This window comes from Athene noctua, chromosome 2, assembly GCF_965140245.1.
Source record: "Athene noctua chromosome 2, bAthNoc1.hap1.1, whole genome shotgun sequence".
NCBI classification, from domain to species: domain Eukaryota; kingdom Metazoa; phylum Chordata; class Aves; order Strigiformes; family Strigidae; genus Athene; species Athene noctua.
Window position 1 is genome coordinate 111483911 of NC_134038.1, and position 18570 is coordinate 111502480.

At 40.6% G+C, this 18570-nt stretch overlaps 1 protein-coding gene across 6 annotated transcripts in view; it reads left to right on the top strand.

The window, feature by feature from the left end:
* The window catches only part of DPP6 (dipeptidyl peptidase like 6), a 567835-nt gene that overhangs the window by 384394 nt on the left and 164871 nt on the right, over positions 1-18570 (top strand). For all 6 annotated transcript variants that reach the window (XM_074899909.1, XM_074899911.1, XM_074899908.1 and 3 more), the window contains exons 2-3: positions 908-1022; positions 9411-9509. In XM_074899909.1, coding sequence (XP_074756010.1) covers positions 908-1022; positions 9411-9509 — 214 coding nt within the window. The remainder of the gene's footprint in view (positions 1-907; positions 1023-9410; positions 9510-18570) is intronic.

Sequence of the window (18570 nt, forward strand, 5' to 3'; positions counted from 1 at the left end):
GAGTTGTTCTGGCTGTGAGGCCAGATCTCTTGAGTGAATTCAGTCTTCCAGGAAAGTGGAGTGCACTGATATTTTGTACAGTTCCCGGAGATGTTTCGGTGTGTGCATGAAATCACATTTAATGCACAGTGCTAAGGGGAATCCAGCAAAAAGCATGAAAGGGATGAAGTGCAATAAATATTTAGGATCTTGTGAATGTGAACACAGCGCCTCATGAAAACCTCAGTCTCGAGAGCAGTGATGTCTTATACATTGTAGATAGAACATACGATACAACCACAGTGAAGTCAAAGCTAATCGGTTAATAGTGATGGAGCTTTTGTTCTAAACTTTTAAGGATGTGATTAAACTTAATGTATATGCTAGATGTGGATCCTGTCTTCATGTCCTTAGACCTACCAACATAGAAATGCATGCAGAGTGCCCTGAGGGGAGGTGATGTTTTTTGGGAAGGCAAACACCATGAGAATATCCTTATTGATTTTTATCTCCATACATGCCCCTATGAAATTTTTACCTTCCTGTATTCTTCTCTGGCATCTTATAAAAGTCTCTGGAAAATTACCGTATAGCTCTTTATTCCCAGACTTAATGAGAGTTGGTAGGAAATTGGCTTTTGATAAGTGAGTTTGGATGAGTGCTGGTGTGAGCGACTGGTGCATTACACTACTGAGTATCCTATGGGTGCATCACATTTATTCATTGTATAATATGAGTTGGGATGGATTCAGTTAATACCACAATGTCTCATAACAGCATGAATTCTGTTTGGTTTATGGCCTTTACCCACCATGGTCGCAGGGTGAATGGTGTAGTTCTGCAGATGTATTTTGCTGTTTCGATTCTGCTGTTTGTTTCCTTGGCTAAGTGTCTTTTCTGAATGTTCACTTTCCTTTGATGTTTCTAGGAGCTGGTGGGGAGTAATCCTCCTCAAAGAAACTGGAAAGGAATTGCAATTGCCTTACTTGTTATTCTCGTTATCTGCTCCCTGATTGTCACCTCTGTTATACTCCTGACACCAGGTATTTATAACTTTTAACTCACTTTCATTCTGGGTTGTTTTTTTCTGTAATTTTACACTTCCAAGGATAAAGAGATTGCAAACTGACTGCAAAGTCGACATCAAAGGAATCATCCTTCCTGTTATTTATCTTGGTGTGACAGTGAGTTCAAGGCCATTCTTAGGTAGATTGTTTTAGAGTTTTACATTTCAGTTCACAGATCAGGGCTGCTGAGCTGAAGGTACAAATGTGAAACTTGGTTGCCTAAACATAGATAGGGAGTATCATTTTACATACGCCTGGATATGAGAGCCATCTCTATAGGGCAGTCAGTTAAGACACAGGACTTCCTGAAGTTCATGCCACATGGAGCAGCATGGGGCGTGTCAGTTGGGTGGAATATTCTAGACCAGCTAAAATGGCATTAGATGCCTGTGCTTAGGCACCTAAATCCCATCCCCTTCAGCTGGACTGATTTTTAGATCAGACCACAGTGTTTCAGCTTTACAAAGCAATTCCAGATAACTATGTACCAGATAGCACTTAATCACAGCAAGTAATCAGTAACTTCCCAATAAGGGAATCTTTAAATTAATCCCCTTACCATGTTTCAGCAAAGTTCTGTGCACATAACCTCTGTAAGTTACTTCTCTTACAGTAGCTGCAGAGGTTGTAGGCTTGAATGTTAATGTGGTATCATTATGATTATTGTTATTACATATTTATACAGCCCTGTAAATTTCCATGCCTACTTACTTTATAGAAATAATGCGCCTTCATGGCCCTGAGAAGACTGTGATCTGAATACAAAAAGGCAAACAAATGAGAAACAAGACATAGAAAAGATAATTCATTGTCAGAAAGGGTGAGGAGCTACAAAACACAGGAGAAAGCAGACGGTCCCCTGCAGAGGGAAGTAGAGGAGATGAAAGGGGATCCTTCTTGGATGAGTACATGCGAGTGATTCTAGGGGACAGCAGGACAGAGAGCACAGAGCTGAGGAGAGGCATGGAGGCAAGGGAGAAATTAAACCATAAGAAATGAAAGAGCACAGAATGGTGAAGTGGAAAAACGAAATGGAAGTTGTGTGGCAGAAATTTCTAGCTCACAGTGTGTGAACTGACATGCAGTTCAGCAGGTCTAGGCCATCTTCCCTGGCATAATTCTTATCCCACAGTCCTGCTGTATGGTAGACTGGAGACAGGGGTAAATCAAGAAATACAGGACTGCACTGAATTAATCTGAAAATGAATGAAACAATCACTGTTATCCTTTTGGTTATTTATCGTCATGCCATGCTAAGTTTATGTCATGCTATCCTGAAGTTTTCAATGTAAATGTAAGTAGCACATGGTCATGCCAGAGTAATTAAGTAATTAAATTAATTTAGGTTAAGCTTAATTAAGGATCATTTTTTAAATTACTTTTGCTAGGGTTCAGATCTAACACCTTTGGATAGTGCGGTTCACCTCTGAGATATTTTGGGGCATGGTTTGTGGACTTTACTCACATCAGGCACCACTTATTTGCAGTGAAAAATATCATCCCTTACCCATTAGGTATGGAAATGTCACATTCTGTTTTACAGAAGTGCAGTCCCATACTTTTCAGAAAAGCACACTGAAGCCTAGATTCCTAAACCTATACCTTTGGGTTTCAAGAAGCTGTCAGTGGCTTGCACTGAATAGATGAGACCATGGATGCCACTTCCATCAAAGAGTAGGATTCCATATAGATGGATACATGGGGAGAAGCATAAGCATACCTATACATTCTTAAATACAGACAAAGTCTTTTCTTTCACAAGATCACCTGTAATAAAGATTACTTTATAAGGATGGTGAGAATGATATCTCATGAGGATTTAGCAGCTCTTGTTTCAATTCTGGGCTCCACTGTAGTCCTCATTTATGACTTCTGAATGCTGCTCCCACTTCTCCATAGAGAAAATAAAACATAAAATCCACTAATGACTATTATGACTAGAGATTCTGCAGTGCTGTTATCCAGGTAAGTGCCTAGACAGAAAAGGTGTACTGAGCATTGAGACCCTATAGTTAATGTTTCTAATTTAAGAAGACACAAGTAAATATGTGTTATTATGATGTCTTTCTATTTTACGTAGTATGAAGTAGGAATGTGAACCCACGTTCAGTTATAAATAAAATTTACAAGTGTATTTGGGTGTTTACATTTGTATATGCATGCACAAAGACATTCCCTGTTTGGGATACCTATGCACACATATGTATACACATATGGTTTTGGTATGTACTTAGCAACAACTCCAAATAGCACCATTGAGAGTCTCTGTGCTTAAAATTTAGGAATATGCAAAATCCTTTTCTATGCTAAAATTTCCATTCGCATTTTTTGATATTATTAATTACCCGATCTGTTGATAAACTGGGTTTGGGTTGTTTTTTCCCCTGCTGGTGTTTCAAAACTGTCCCCTGCATGCAAATACAAAATCTCTAAACTCAGTACTGCTTTTGTTTTTATCATGAATCCAGACTGCGTCATGGTGAGACTCTGCCAAGGGTAAAATAGGTAGCTTAGGTTGCTGCTGTGGCTTGGAGCTTGTCACAAGGACACACTATGGCAGAGGGTAACAGGAGGCTCATTTCACAGGCATTTCCCACCAGCCAGGGCTAAGTGAGACATTGAGGCTGGTTTGACAAATGTAAGAAGTATTACATTGCTAATCCTGACTGGGGATAGCACGTCCTAACAAGATAGATGTGGGGAAGATGGAGGAGCCCATCTGAAAGAAGAAGCAGAGTCTGCATTTCCTTGCCATAAACAGTTCACTGGAAGAGGAAATGTTTATTCTTTGGTAGCAATATTGAAAAATAATTGATGGATGGATGTTTGAACAGGAGCGAAGAAGGGACAGGAGGACAGCAGAGCGAGGAGGCAAAGCAGTTTTGTGGATATTCATGGGTAGCTGCTGCCAAGTGTGAGAGTGACATCAGAAGAAAAACCTACAAAAAAACCTTCTTCACTGGAAATGTCTCAAGTGGGGTGATGCAGTCTGGCATGGACACTGCATGATGCTTGAAAATACGTTTAAATAAAATAAAAATATTTTAAAGTCTTCCTTCTGATTATAATGTTGGAGTCCAGCCTGACACTGTTATACTAGTACAAATAACATTTTGCATTTTACCTCGGAATTCCTTATTTTTTCCTATCTTGGCCATCTACCTGGCTGGAAAACCGTTCTTCTCTAAGTAGTTTTGTTAGTTAGTTCAAACTTTTCTGTTAGTTTGAAGGCCTGTTTTGCAGTGCAATACCAAGGCAGGCAGAGCAGAGATGCTCTAAACCCAGTGCTGAACATCAGGCAGTGCCTACAGAGAGTACTTTGGGACATATATGAGATAGAGTGCAGCATGCAGTCTTGTAATCTGTATTCAGACAAAGAAGAGTGATTAACTGGACCCATAATTTGCATCATGATGGTAGTATTTCCCAATACTGTGAAAGTTGGGATAGTCTCCTGGGTAGTCTCCTGCAAAACCGAGAGTGTTAGAGTGGGGAATGGGGATGGCTTGCTTATCAGAACAGATAATGATTAAGCTATTTAATATTTGAGGAAAAAAGGGATTTATATATATCTTCAAGATTCTTTTGCAAATCAGCCCAAACCTTTAAAGAAAGTTTTAACTCTGGATTCAGCTGCAGAAAGGCTGAAATCCCTACTGGTATGGGTTTCTCAAAGGCAGGTCACTCACCCGGCTTTAAGATTAGCTCATAAACTGGGAAGAGTGCTCTTTGCATTCAGCAGACATTATAATTACAGTAGCAGTGCTTTATTGCTGGCGAATGTTTAGGTCTTATTTTATAAAATCCTAATAAAATGTCAACATTTCTGTGATTTCTATATTCTTTGGTATTCTAGAGCACTGTTCTCAAAAGAAGCAGTAACTGCTGAAACTTTGCATTTAATTACACTATAGTACACCGTATGCACACAGCTGCCTACGCTGAGGGACTCTGATTTCATGTGTGTGTGAGTCTTGCCATTCCACCCACCTTTGAAAAATGTGAACCTATTTATACAAATGATGAAAGTGTGGGACTGAGCCTTTCCTAATTGGTGGTTGCTCACTTGTCACAGCATATGGCACCTGTATGAGTTCCCATCCTAGCAATGTTGTTTGTGTATTTATATAAAGATATGTAAAAGTTTATAGATATGCACGTGTGCTTGCGCACACACACACATATCAAAGCTGAAGACCCAATCATACAGAAATTTTGATTAAGAAAACCTTCGCCAAATTCCATTAGATATTTTGCTGAGGAAGAGGATGCTTTCTAGTCCCCTCTGTTTGGAAATGGAGGCAAACAAGGACTTCCTGCACATCTGTTCCTGATATTTAAAGCTTTCTGGAGATACACATCAAGTTTTCCCCTTTCAAATCTGACCTTTAGCTGAAAAAAAGAAGTACACCCAACTCCATATTAAAATATTTACAGAATTCATAGGAAATGTTTTTCAGAGATGGTACCGAGGTAGTCATTGCATAGCATTAATCCACAGCATGCTGTCAGATAGCCAAATGCATTGCCTAGAAAGCTTTGTATGACTTTTGTTAGTTGTGAAGAGCAAGGAGATATCCTGTGACCAGCTGTGAAGGAGTATAATCGATTTGTTCACAGTTCTTATATATAAATTATATATATATAATTTATTATATTATATATATATAATTTATTATATATTATATGCCATTAAAAAAAAGTGGGATTTTACAGAAGGGAGAAAGGCTCCCTGTTTGCCTTGTGGCCAATGCCTTTTGGGTACAGAGAGGTCCTTTGAGGGAAAAGAAGAATTAGGTCTGCCCAGGGTTCGAGCAGGTATGCTGAGGTGGGAAGGGAGTTCCTGGTGTGCTGGAGACTGAGAGGTGGACATTCACGGATGTACACTCATCCATGTGCTTGCAATGCACAATAGCCCAGGAGGTGTGTGAAAAAAGCATCTGACACTGACCTGTAGCTGAGCCCCAAGGATGACAGAAAGAAAGTGGGCACCCAAAGGTGACTGAAGCTTTCTAAGCCATCAAGCAGCCTCTGAGCATTGCTGGAAGTGAGACAGAGCTCGAAAGAAAGGATTGGTGCTGCAGAGGCAAAACAGGCAGGGAGAGGTCAGCTCATAGGCCTTTTCTGTTTGAGTTTTCTGGGTTTCTGGAGGATCTTTGTTTTGTTTGTGTTCTGGAGAGGAAGGTTTTCAGCCCATGTTCTTTTGGGTGTGCTGACTTCAAGGATGAAGTGCGGAAAGATGAACCGAAAAGGTCTGACCAACACAGGGTTCCCATCATGCCTTTAATATTAAATGAAAAATTAAACAGACATGGTTTTCACTTGGTTTTCTCAGCATGTAAGTTTGTTGTTTGGATGGTGGGTTTCTGATTTGGCACTCAAACCACAAGTCCTTGTGGCACCTGCACCGTGCCATGCCGCTGTGCTGTCAGTCCCCAGTTGGCAGCTGCTATCTGGGTCTGCTGGGGGCAGGGGACATGAGTGAAAAAGAGGTGGTGGCACATGCTTGATCCCCTCCTTCCATAAACCCAAGGAGGCATCAAGGTCTCTGCAGCTGGGTGTGGACACAATTTGTGTCCACCAGCTCAGTTAGATGCTTTAAGACATGCTCAGAAACTGCTGCTCAGGACAGGGTGGGCTACCTGAGATCCTGCAATTGCATTTCTTCCACCATAAATGTCTCCTCTGGGGCCAAAGGAATGGAGTAGGCATTCTTAAGGAGTTCTCTGATTTACCTGTGTGTTAGGTGACAAGTCAGTAAATCTGAATTTTTTACTAAAAAATAATTGATTGATTGATTGATTATTTAGTTATTTGTTTTCTCCCCAGCACTATGGCTGAGATTAATGTTGTCCGTGGTTCATTATGGGACCTATTTCAGCTATTACAGCTCACTGCAGGACACAGTGAGGGAGTCTCAACAGCATGCCTTAGGGAGGCTCCTGGTTGTGCATGCTTCAGGTGCTACCTCTCCCTCTTCCTACTGTCCCTTATGAGGAGTTTGCAGTGCTGCAGAGATATAAAGGTGGGGCAGCTCCCAGACCCCATCCTGCACAGAAAGAGGGAATGAGCAGGACATCCCAGCCCGCCCCTTCCCAAATCTCTAGCACAGAGGTTTGCTGGATGCCAACATGTTTGTTGGATGCCCTCGTGGTGGGGAAGAGGGTGTTCATGTTTCTTGGGGTGACATTTGGGAAGTGGCTCTTGAAACAACAGTAAGTCCAGGGCTGTATGTGGACTCTGACCTCCTGCTCTGCACTGCCTCATCTCCTCAGGTATCCTGTGCTGGGGCCTTGCACCATGGTGAGAACTAACTGGAACCGTTTCCTGGAGTTCCTCTGACCTGTATTTTCAATTTTAATAAATAAAATTATGCAGAAGAACTCAGCACAATACTGTTACACAGAGGGATTTGGCTGAGGGCTTGTATTAATGTGTCTTGGTATTTGGAAGCCACATTGAGCAGTGAGATTGAAACCTCAGTTAGACTTGGAAAAAATACGAAAATTGAAGAATATATTTTAATTTGTTAAAAATGATAGTTTGTACTGAAACATCTTTTAGTGGAACAAAACACTGCTCATATGTAATTGTCAGTGGTCTCAGGTAGCCCAGGGGCTTCCATTTAGTGTAGTAAAGAAGACATATTTCCTCTAATAAATGGCTTCAGAGAGTCTGATTCCACTGTTCCTAATCATGAGTGTGTTCAATATAAAAAGTTTAGTACTAAACAATGTTAAAAGATAGCTAAGGCTGCATGATATCAATAGACCTCAGGCATGAGGATTCTGTAGTGAGGAGAGATGCTGAAGCACAAAATCCTGCTGTGGAAATACTCGGAATGTGGCCTCGTGTTCCTTTAAAGAGCAAATGTGTTTAAAACGGACTGAAAGGTTTCTATGAAAATAGTTTTTCAGCAAAAAATGGAATGTTGAAAACAAATTATTCATGGAAGGTGACTGGTTGTCATAACAAAAAAAAAAATACTGTTGGGGGAAAAAAAGGAATGAAGGAATATATTAATCAAAATTGTTTGATTTAGTTTTTTTCTAAGTTTCAGCTTTGAGAAAATGAACATTCATTTTCATATTAACTGAGCACCCACTATAGAGTTCTGTGATGTAATATATATATATATACTCTTCATCTGTAAGGTCCAAGAATCCATTGATTCCACATGCACACTTCAGTTATAGGCCCAGGAGCCTCTATGTTGTGCTTATGAAAATTGTTATATAGTGGAGAGGTAGTGATAGAAATGCAAAGGTATAATTTTTCATAGGAGAAGATGCTAGCTGCAGCAAATTTTAAGTGGTTAAATTTGTGCCTTGGTTTTATTCAGTTGGCTTTGGGTGTTTAGTCTTGGTGACATCCTAGACGAGACAGATTTCCTTGTAACAATAATACATACGCAGAAAGAAATCAGTTCTGGATATTCATCAGGTTGTGTTTTGCATCAGAAATCTGTTGGCAATCTCTGACTGAATCACAAGAAATGTGGAGAGGACTGTATGAAGGACAGCAGAGGAAGACATACAGCAAGTATTTGTGGGGAAAGTGGAGTGCTACACTGTAGAGTTAGGAAGAATGAACTAAATGAAGGACACTGTTTATTGCAAGTTGATCTTACAACATCTTAAACTGGCAGTCTGATTCTTCAGTGTAAAAGCTGTCCAGGTTTCCATGTTTGCAAATGAAACTCTATATCCTTTCACTAAAAATGAAAATTAATATGGACTAGTTATGCAGCATCTAAGGATTTAGGGTTATGTCTCATAGATTTTTCAAAAACATTTCTGCAGCCAAGTGTCTTGATTCCCATGGAAAATTTTTTGTGAATTCTTGAAATAATTTCTATGAGGCTTACCCTTATAAGGCTAAATACTTTTCCAACTGTGCTTGTGTGTGACAGTTTTTAAGGAAATAAAAAAGCTATAAAAACTTGGTCACTTTTAACTGCTTTTTTAAAAATTTAACTAATGATTTCAGAATGGTCTTAGTGTTAAGTAGCTTTAATATTCTTCAGACTAGTCATCATTATATAGCACTATGACATGTATAATTGTGTTTTCATGACTTAAAATCTTTTTTGATCAGGTTATGTCTGAAACTGTGTGTTTTGGACTGTATCTTGGTCTTTGTGTAGTTGCTGAGTCCAGGCATAAACAACTAGGAGGTTTCTATTTGTGAACCACTAGATGGTACTTTTATAATGTTGGCAATGGGAAGGGGCTTATGTGTGACAGAAAGCTTAATGTAGACCATTTCTGAGTGATATATGACATGGCACTATTCACTGTTGCTGTACTTTCAGATACATTTAAAAGTTGAAGTAATGGCAGTTTGGTTTTGAATGTTTTACAGTTGAAGATAACAGCTTGTCTCAAAAGAAGAAGATAACAGTGGAAGATCTCTTCAGTGATGAATTCAAAATTCATGACCCAGAGGCTAAATGGATAACTGGTGAGTGAGGCATGAATGTGTTGCTGTGTCTTTGCTTTGCTTCCTTGCTCTCTAGGTGTATCTTTTTTATTTCCTTCTTTATTCCTCCTGTTCTTTATTTTGTTCCTGGAACTGCAGAATCAAGGAGTGGTTGGGTTTGGAAAGGATCTCAGGAGATCATCTTGTCCAACTCTCTGCTCAAGCAAGGGCAGCTGGAGTTGTTTGCTCAGAACCATGCCCAAAAATTCAATCCCCAGATTTCTATTCCAGCTTTCCTCCTGATAAATATGCAAACAGCACTGCTCTGTTTTTATAATTTTTTTATTTAGGGCTCTCCAATGGGCTCATAGGTAGGCATTGAAAACTACAGCCTTTGTCCCAGAGAGCTTCCAGCATTCAGTAGGTGATGTAGGGCATGGTTGAAGGAAGTGGTTGGAGCACTATCAGTCACTATTTTAATAAAAAATAAAATTAAAAAATAAAAACCCTTCAGGTTTATATTCTGTCATCGAACTTTTTTTTTTTTTTTCTGGCAGAGAGGTGAAGCATTGCTAAGCAACAAGCAGTGGTCCAGCAGCAGCTGGACTGGTCCTTGCACGCAAGCCATGTGCTCTTTTTATCCTCTGCTGCCTTATATTTTCTAGTCAGGGGAAAACCAAATAATACTTGAATTAATGCATGTAGTATTTGCTGGAATAGAGCTGTTTTGGGGGATGTAGATTCCAGCTCTCACTGGAAATTGCTGCAGTCTGAACAAGCTTTGGCAAAAATAAAATGATTTGTGGTATGCTGTTCATGTGGGTTCCTGTCCAACTCCTATTATCACTGAAGTTATTAATTTTTCTTTTGAATTTAATGGGGAACTGGATAGCATTCTTCCTCATGTTTGGCCTTCCTTGTCTGTTATGCCCGTTGGGAACAATTTTAATACCTGTAATGAAAAGGGAGAGTGTTAAAGGGTAGCGCTGAGTGAACATTTTCCCCAGCTGCCCTCAGCACAGCTGTCTCCAACTTCTCCCACCAATTCAGCTACAGGGGAAAGCAGTTGCAGGCAATATGCACCTTCACAAACACACCTGCCGATGGACAGTTGCTCTTCAGGTTGTGTAATCTGGGGCAGTGATGCTCCCCATAACCACTCACTAGGAATAATAATTACAGAAATACTAACTGCATTGCAGTTCAGAATTAGTTGCTTAGGATCCTTTTTTTTAATAGCACTGATATCCCTAATATCCCTAATGAAGGAAGAGGTGTTTGATTGAGACCCCAACTGCGTGTGTTTTTATTTGCTAGAGTACGAGGGAATGATAATGAATTAAATAAACTTTTGCAGGAACGGAAAACGAAGTATTTCCATGGAGCTATGTATAACATGCCCCTTTGATGAGTATAGCTTTACATGAATGTAAGGCATATTTTCCACAAAACAGCAGTCTTCTGTGAAAAAACAGTATTTCTCATGCTTTTCCAGTTATGATCACATACTGATGCCTTATACACTCTTATTAAGACTCTGATCTTGACGTGTTTTAAACTCCATCTCCCTACATTATGTACTCTCACTGACTCCAGCTCAACTTAGCATCAGTCTTGCCTGATCTGAAATTGCTAAAATATTGTTTCTGTAAAGGACAAAGCAGAAAGTAGTATTGTGCAAACTTGCACAGATATTTTAGGAGGACTTGTTCTGTTGCTGTGCTACCCATACCACTGACACTGGTTTTAATATGTCTAGAGAAATTTTATGAAGCCAATAGATTCTGTAGATTTACCCAAGGGTGACTTCACATTTAAGGGCAAGATGCTAGTCTGCAATGTCATTCAACCAAGGACCCAAAGTAATTTTAGAACATTAATTACATTTCTACATTATAGTTGCTTTTCGCAGCTCTCTCTAGCTGTCTAAGTGGTGAAATCTTGATTAAGGTCCCTGGTAAGCAAGATGAAAGACCAGTAGCCTGATTCCCAAGCACACATTCCTATTGGTCTCTTATTCTCAGATTTTAAAATGCAAGTGAAAGACTCTGAAAATGCCTAAGCCAAACTAATAAAACTTACAAGAGTGCTGGAATGCCTTGGCAGAAAAATAACATATTTAAAAATTGCACATTTAAAATTGGATGTCAGCTCACAAAATGAGTTGATGTTTTGTGGGGAATCCACACAATTGTTAAAATATAGGTAGCTGTTTTCAGTCCTTCTTCCCCTTCTTCTCCTATTAATTATATGGCAAAATATCATGGTCATTCAGAGATCTGCAAAATTCAGTCCTCTTGACTCTTCAAAGCTCTATCTTCTTCCTTTCCCTCTTTGTTATTGCAGAAGATGCGAGTTTGATAAGCTTACCAAAGATGAAGTGTGTTGCATGTTTAGGAGTATTTGAATCATGTGAGGGATTTGCTTCCAAAATATTTCAGCCAGTAAAAAATATCTGTGTTCTTCCCAGTAAGGGAGCATCTGATTCAAACCTTCCATAGGAGCAAGATCTTTCTTTTGACTTGAATGAGTCTTACAGCAAATTTTAAAATAATCATTAAAAAAAAAAAAAAGTATTTCTATTCAGGATTCCCCTTAAAAATATGCTGAAAGCTCACTGAAATTGATGGGATGAGCTTATGCTTAAGCATTTTCTTGCTTTGCAGTGGGCAAATGGAAAAATAACATATTTATGATGAATAGCTCTGTCATTCCATCGATCTCAAAGGAGCTATGGAAAAAAGGGGGAAAAAGAAAAAAGGGAGAACCAGTCTTAAAGCTGACATAACTACTTTTCCAATGCAAAGCTTACAGGCTTTCTCTAAGCTTTCAATCACAACTTGTGGCTGATTTGTGGCTATGTTTGCATCTTTTATATTTGAATTGTAATGTATTTTACTTAAGTGAGAGATGTGTCAAAGGTGGAACTTTGAACCTCTTAGAATTTCTGTAATGCCACCTGTAATTTCAAATTCTGGTTTGCATTTTTATCCAGTGATTTAAGGAGAGGAAATAATATTTTGTTCAATTAGCTGCTGCTTTCACTGTCTTCTACTGCCCCAGCTATTGTTGTTGACTCCATTAAGAGCACTCCAGAGGGGAGCAACGCGTTTGTAGACCAGAACTGATTGCTCCAGATCTTGGTTCTAGTTCTACTTCCAGGGACTGCGATCACTTACATTTGCCCTGTAGCATAAGTAAACACTGGATTTATTGTGAAGGTTTCACTCTTCAGGACAACTTAGTATATAGTAGTGTAGTATAGTAGGTATATAGCAATGTAGTACAGGAAATTTGAGCTTATACTGGTGCTCAGACAGCATCCTTCTACCCTGCAGTCCAACTGCGAAGTCTGAACTGTGTCTCTGTTCCAGCGCTTTCCATCCCGTGCATCCTCTTGCACGTTGCTGCTCATCACTCGGTGCATTGCACTCCGCACCAGTTCTATTACCATCCTCCACTGTGAACTTCCCTTTCCTCTACAACTATAATTATGTTGTCCGTATGCTAAGCATGCATACAAGCTCCAATTAGCAGCTCATTTCGTACAGTGTATCTTAAATGTTGTATTTGGACATTTCCTCATTTGCATATCCTCCTCCATACACTGTCAGGTGTGTCCTTTGCCGGCCTTTTGTTAGCCCTCTCCCTAAGGACAGATGGCCCACTCGTTAGTCTAGTCTCTAACGGCTTAGCAGGTCTGCTCTCAAGCTCTGCATTACTTTGTAATTAGGCTTCACAGTTACAGGGCTTTTCCTGTAGTTTCTCTCACACAGGATTTTGCCTCAGGTTTCTGAAAAGCTTGCTAGGATGCTGCAGTGTAACGGTGGACAAAGAAAAAGCATAAAGAAAGGTGCTGGCATTTCATGCTGACGAACAGCTCAGTTGTCTGATTTCTTCTGAAAACAAAAAGTGCTAGTCATTACCTGGACCTGGCCTGAGAAGCTGGTTGGGTTAGGAGTGCTGACTTTGTGGCCCTATGGAGCTGCAGTGATTCCCATCATCTGTGAATCTGCCTCCCAGCATCTCGGGAGTACTCCTGCTTTTTAATGGGGAGGCGGCATCATGCCCAACGTCAAGGTAAGCAGTAGAGACTGAGTCATATATCCCACTTGTAAAGGCTTATGCTTATCTTCTGTCTTTGTACTTAATGGCAAATACATTTTGCCCACATCGAAATGTTGCTACTGTAGTTAGAAGAACATAGTAGCAGCCTATAATATACTGCCCATGGTTATTTGGATTGACTGGATGCAGTGTGCTGTCATCAGTTACTTTTTGGAGGATGTTTTCCCAGCCTTGGTGCTGGCATCTTGCAAGACAGAGTGTATGTAGCAGTGGCTGTTGCCAGGATTTTTGGCTGTGTGTTAGTGACTGGAGGCTCCAACTAGGAGTGCATCTTCTTTGTGCTAGACACTGGCCAGACACATCAAGACAGTCCTTGCAGAGAGGTTGTAGTCAAATGAGAAGAATAAAGGTTGAAATGAAAAGCACAATATATTCAAGCAGTGAGGAGCACTGAGGCACAGGACACCAAAGGACACATTTTGGGGTCATAGGAAGTTGACTTTAAAAATTCTGAAAATCAAGCCCGACTCTCCAAGGTCCCTGCCCACCTGCTTCACCTGCAACACTAACAAAATACTATTTATTCTTATCCGAAGAGGAATAGTGGGTAAATTAGCAAAAGGTTCTGAATGACATTTTCTGAAATGGCTTAGTTATTTGGAAACCTGCCACTCAGTGAGAGCCAGAATCATTGCGTGCTTAGCTCGCATCTGAGAATGGCAGCTAGGCTTTTATCTCAAAAGTCCTTCTGAAAAATGCACTCATAACTAAATCTAAATATAATAGAGTAATTCTTTTATCTTTAATACTGAAGCACATATGTTTTGTTGCATGTTTTACTAATAACATCATAGAATCTCTAGGCTCTTTTAAAGTCTAATATTGAATTTAATGACCTAGAACTAATAAGTTTTATTTACCATGCTGAAAAAAATCGTTGTGTAGTAACTGAGGTAATTTATTTCAGTTTACCTTTAGTAAATAATGCTCAGATCAACAATACTTGGATAGCCCAAATGCCCCCAAGTCTATTCTGTGCAGTGTAAATCTATTGCACTGTATTGATAAAAGCACTGATGCATTTCAAATGATGCAGATGCTTCTGGAGTAAATGAATTATTTATAGTTTGCTTTGCATAGATATTAAGAACTTTGTAAATGCTAATATTTTTCATTGTGAAAAAGATTTGCATTAAGGTACTGCTTTGACAGCCCTCAAGACTAAAATTGCGCTGCTAAACAGCTATAACATGGTTAGCTGGAGTGCAGGCTTCTCTGGGCTGATCAACCACGGGCCAAATGACTGACTGCTTCCAAGCAACCATCCAAATCGTAAGGCAGCAGGAGCCTTTCCCTTGGCAAGGTTGGGCTGTTGGCATGAAAAAAACCCTCATCCTTCTGTTTGTCATCAGAGGAACAAAGTTGTCTTCCTTGGGCAATGCAGTTTGCAGTCTTTTGTGTATTTGGTGTCTGCTTTAGGAAGAGGCTGCACCTCCATTCAGGCACGCTTGAACTCAGGTGCTGTCAGATGAGGGATGTGGATGTTTTTCTGGGGATGGCCTTTGGAAACCCTCTGTTGTGATTCATGAATACATGGATGGTAGTTAAATAAGCACAATTTTTAGGTAGTGTTGGTGTCAGAGGAAACGTCCATGTGCTTTAGAGATGGCTGATTACTGTTCTTAATCAAAATGCCTTCATGAAGAGACATCCTATGTTGGCAAAGCAGAATAGAGAAGGGCTCATGCTCTTTCACAGCTGCCACAATAAGAAAGAAAAATGTTAAACCATTTGAACCATAATTTTTATTTTAGACCCCATCCTGGATCATCTTCTTCAGAGATTTCTGCATACCTGTACTCTGAGAGCACTGAAGAGAAGTTGCCCTGCTCCTGACTTTCAGCTGCTGGGCAATTGCTGAAGTTCAGCGGTGACAGTAACCTATTCACTAAAGACAGAAAACCTGGGAATTAATGGCGTTTTAACATACTGTAATAGGCCATAGAAGAGAGCATTTCTGCCATGTAGCTGTTTTGTTCATTACTGTTAGAGAGAATGAAATGAGAAATCAATTTGGCTTTTTTAAAAATTAATATATTCTGCAGGAGCAAGCTGGGGAGAAGCTCTGTACCTTGGCTTTAGCAGCATCTCAGTGCCCAGCTTCTCTGCAGCACTGGAGTTGCTGGTGGGGCACACGTGCTGCTGTCAGAATGAGAAAATCATCCTTTGGCATGTACAGCAACATCTGAATTTGGAGGGAGATACGTACTGGAGAAAGTCTTGTTTGTGAAAAATATCATGCCCTAGAAAAGAAGAACTAACATTGTAACGGTCGAATAGAGGGTTTTGTTTGTTGTTTTTTTGAGTATTTTGATGTCTTGAGGAGGTCAAGATTTTTGTAAGTGCCGAACCGTATATTTAGGAGCCTCCATAGGTAACCTAATTTCTCCAAAGCCTGCTGAACTCTAACCGTTCCCCTGTGTGTCACCGACTGCTGTTGAGTCTCGTGAGTCAAACATCCTCCTGAGGTACCAAAATAAGTGGCCTCAGACATTCAATGCAATAGCTTTATATTTATGTCCCTGCACCATGCCAGGTTGAGTGAAGAGTCCAGTCCACAGACAGGGCTGGTGGGATTGAAGGTCACCTGAGAGAAATTAAATGAAAGGGAATGAGTGATGAGGAGAGCATTGGCAGTGTGACAGGCTGCAAAGTCACTCCGGGGAGCAAGGCAAAGGGGGAGGATCCTGGTGGTATGCAAGGAGGAGCAGGAGCTGGAGTTGTTCGAAAGGTGAAAATGAGCCTGGAAGTCAATATGGTGATGTTGCCTGAGAAATGTCATAATGGCTCAAGATAAAGAGCTGGAAAACACATTGCTAGGGTAATATTGAAAGGAACAATTAGCAAATGAAAGAAGGCTGGAAGAGGCAGGATAAGTCCTTTGACTTCTTCTTGTCTGGGTTCTACTAACACCTCTTCCCCATAACTGCCTAATTCTGTTCCCACTGATTTTTTAAAACAAAGCAGGAACAGTAGGCTTCCCCCCAACAGGCAACATGATGGTCACACTCTCACATTGGACCAGCAAGCTGGTTTCCTATACTTTTTACAGCCATTAGCAAAAACAGATTGCCCATTTCCCTTTCAAGTCCAGCTCTGCTAAAATTAGTGCTTTTCTCTCACTCAGAAGCAAGGCAATGCCTCCTGCCATGACTATGTCTGCTAGCAAGGAGTAGCTTTGGGGAATAATTTGAAACTGCAACAGGTGTGTGAAAACTAGGACCACTTGGGCTCCTTTGTATGTTAGATTTGTTTTCAGATTTGAAGTAAAAATCCATGGGAATTAGGTAGAAGCTGCCCTCTTTGCTCCTCTGCATCATCATGCTTTATGTCACACCAAGGTGCGCAGCAGCGTTTCTGTGCTCTGTATTGCTGGTGGCAAATGGAAAGCTGCTAAATTCAGTGCTGAGTCCTTTTACTGTGCCAGCCAGGCAGACATACTGCAACTGCACCCAGTTCACAGAGGGGAGCCTTTTGATTAAAATAAAGGAGAACAGCAGGACTGGAAATGGGAAGGAAACAGCACGCTGCCACGGGGAGCAGCTGCATCCATGGGGGACTTTTGAAGATGCGGCTCACATCAGCAGCGTTTCTGCTGCTGGAAAAAAAGAAATACACGCGGCAGTTCTGCCTATGTGCTTAACAGTTTGAATCCAGTTAAAAGAGGATTGGGTTTTTATCATCTAGTTCAAAGTGCTTTGAAATCAAAACCCACTGCTCTCAGAGCTGAAGGAAAGGCACTGGTTTTACCGGGGTTTAACTGGGAGAGGGATTAGGTGTTCTCTCAGTGGGTGTTAGTTAAAATATCCAGATGAACAACTACAGGTACAGTGTGACACTGATGGATGTGCTTCCCCAGGTGACACCTGTAAGTGGGTAATGGTGAGCCCCTAGCTGTCCCCAGCTCCTGGGGAAGGGGGTACTGCTGTGACAAAAATTGCCTTTGATAAGCCTTTAAAAAGGTGGTCATAATTGCAGCCCACCTGGTTGAATTTGTACTAAAATAAAGTTGTGGTCTTTTTTTCATTTGCCTCTTTGGAGAAGTATAACACAGGAAAGAGGAGGGAGAGAAACAAGGAAAACCATACTCCTGGGTGATGGAGAAAGCTGGATGCAGCAGAGGGTGATAGTCTCTCTCCTTGCCCAGGAGCTGGCAGTGTCTCACCATGAGGAGAATTGCTTTGGGAGGGAGTAAGAAATGTATTTCATTTAGATCCAGCACTGCTAAGAAAATCTGGGTAGACAAGTGGGGAACTCAGTTTTGAACTGTAGGTAAAGAAGATCGAGAATGAGGCATTGCATGAATTTGCTGAAGGTTTTCCTATCAATTAGGCAGGTGTAAGAATGGAAAAGTTTTGAGAAAGGAGCACTTAGGAGATGAACACCTAGGAAAGAAAGAGGGAAGAAATGAGGTGCATATTTGCAGGATATGCTGGGCAAGAAGCACGGTTCAAGGTAGGACTGTAAAGGGATGATGGAGAAAGGAGAAGTCTTCAGGGTGTTTGGGCCTCTTGGTAAGCAGCTGATCCCAATTAATACATACAGCTTGTACCTTAATAGTGATTTCTAGAAGGTTTGTGTCTTTCAATACAGTCCGTCTTTAGGTGCCCTCTATTCTGCAAGAGGCAACTTTCTGACTTTTTTTTTTTTTTTTTTCACCAATGCAGTTTTCCATTTTTCACACTGCCCTGCCCAAATTTGATTCCTTTATGAAATTTGTACTTGGTGCAAAGCACATTTTCCTAACTCAGTAGCTTTCCCCAAGCTTGCTCCACTGCTCTTGGACACTTGATGAACATGGAGTGCTTACCAGAGATTAATTAGAGCAGTATGTATTCTTCTGCGGGAGAGCTGAGCACGCACACGACCAAGGTGACCAAGCAATGCCCATTTATTACAACTAAGAAAGCCCTTTTATAATGTTCTCCCGCACACGTGAGTAACATGCAGTACGAGTCCTCAAGACTGGACAGTT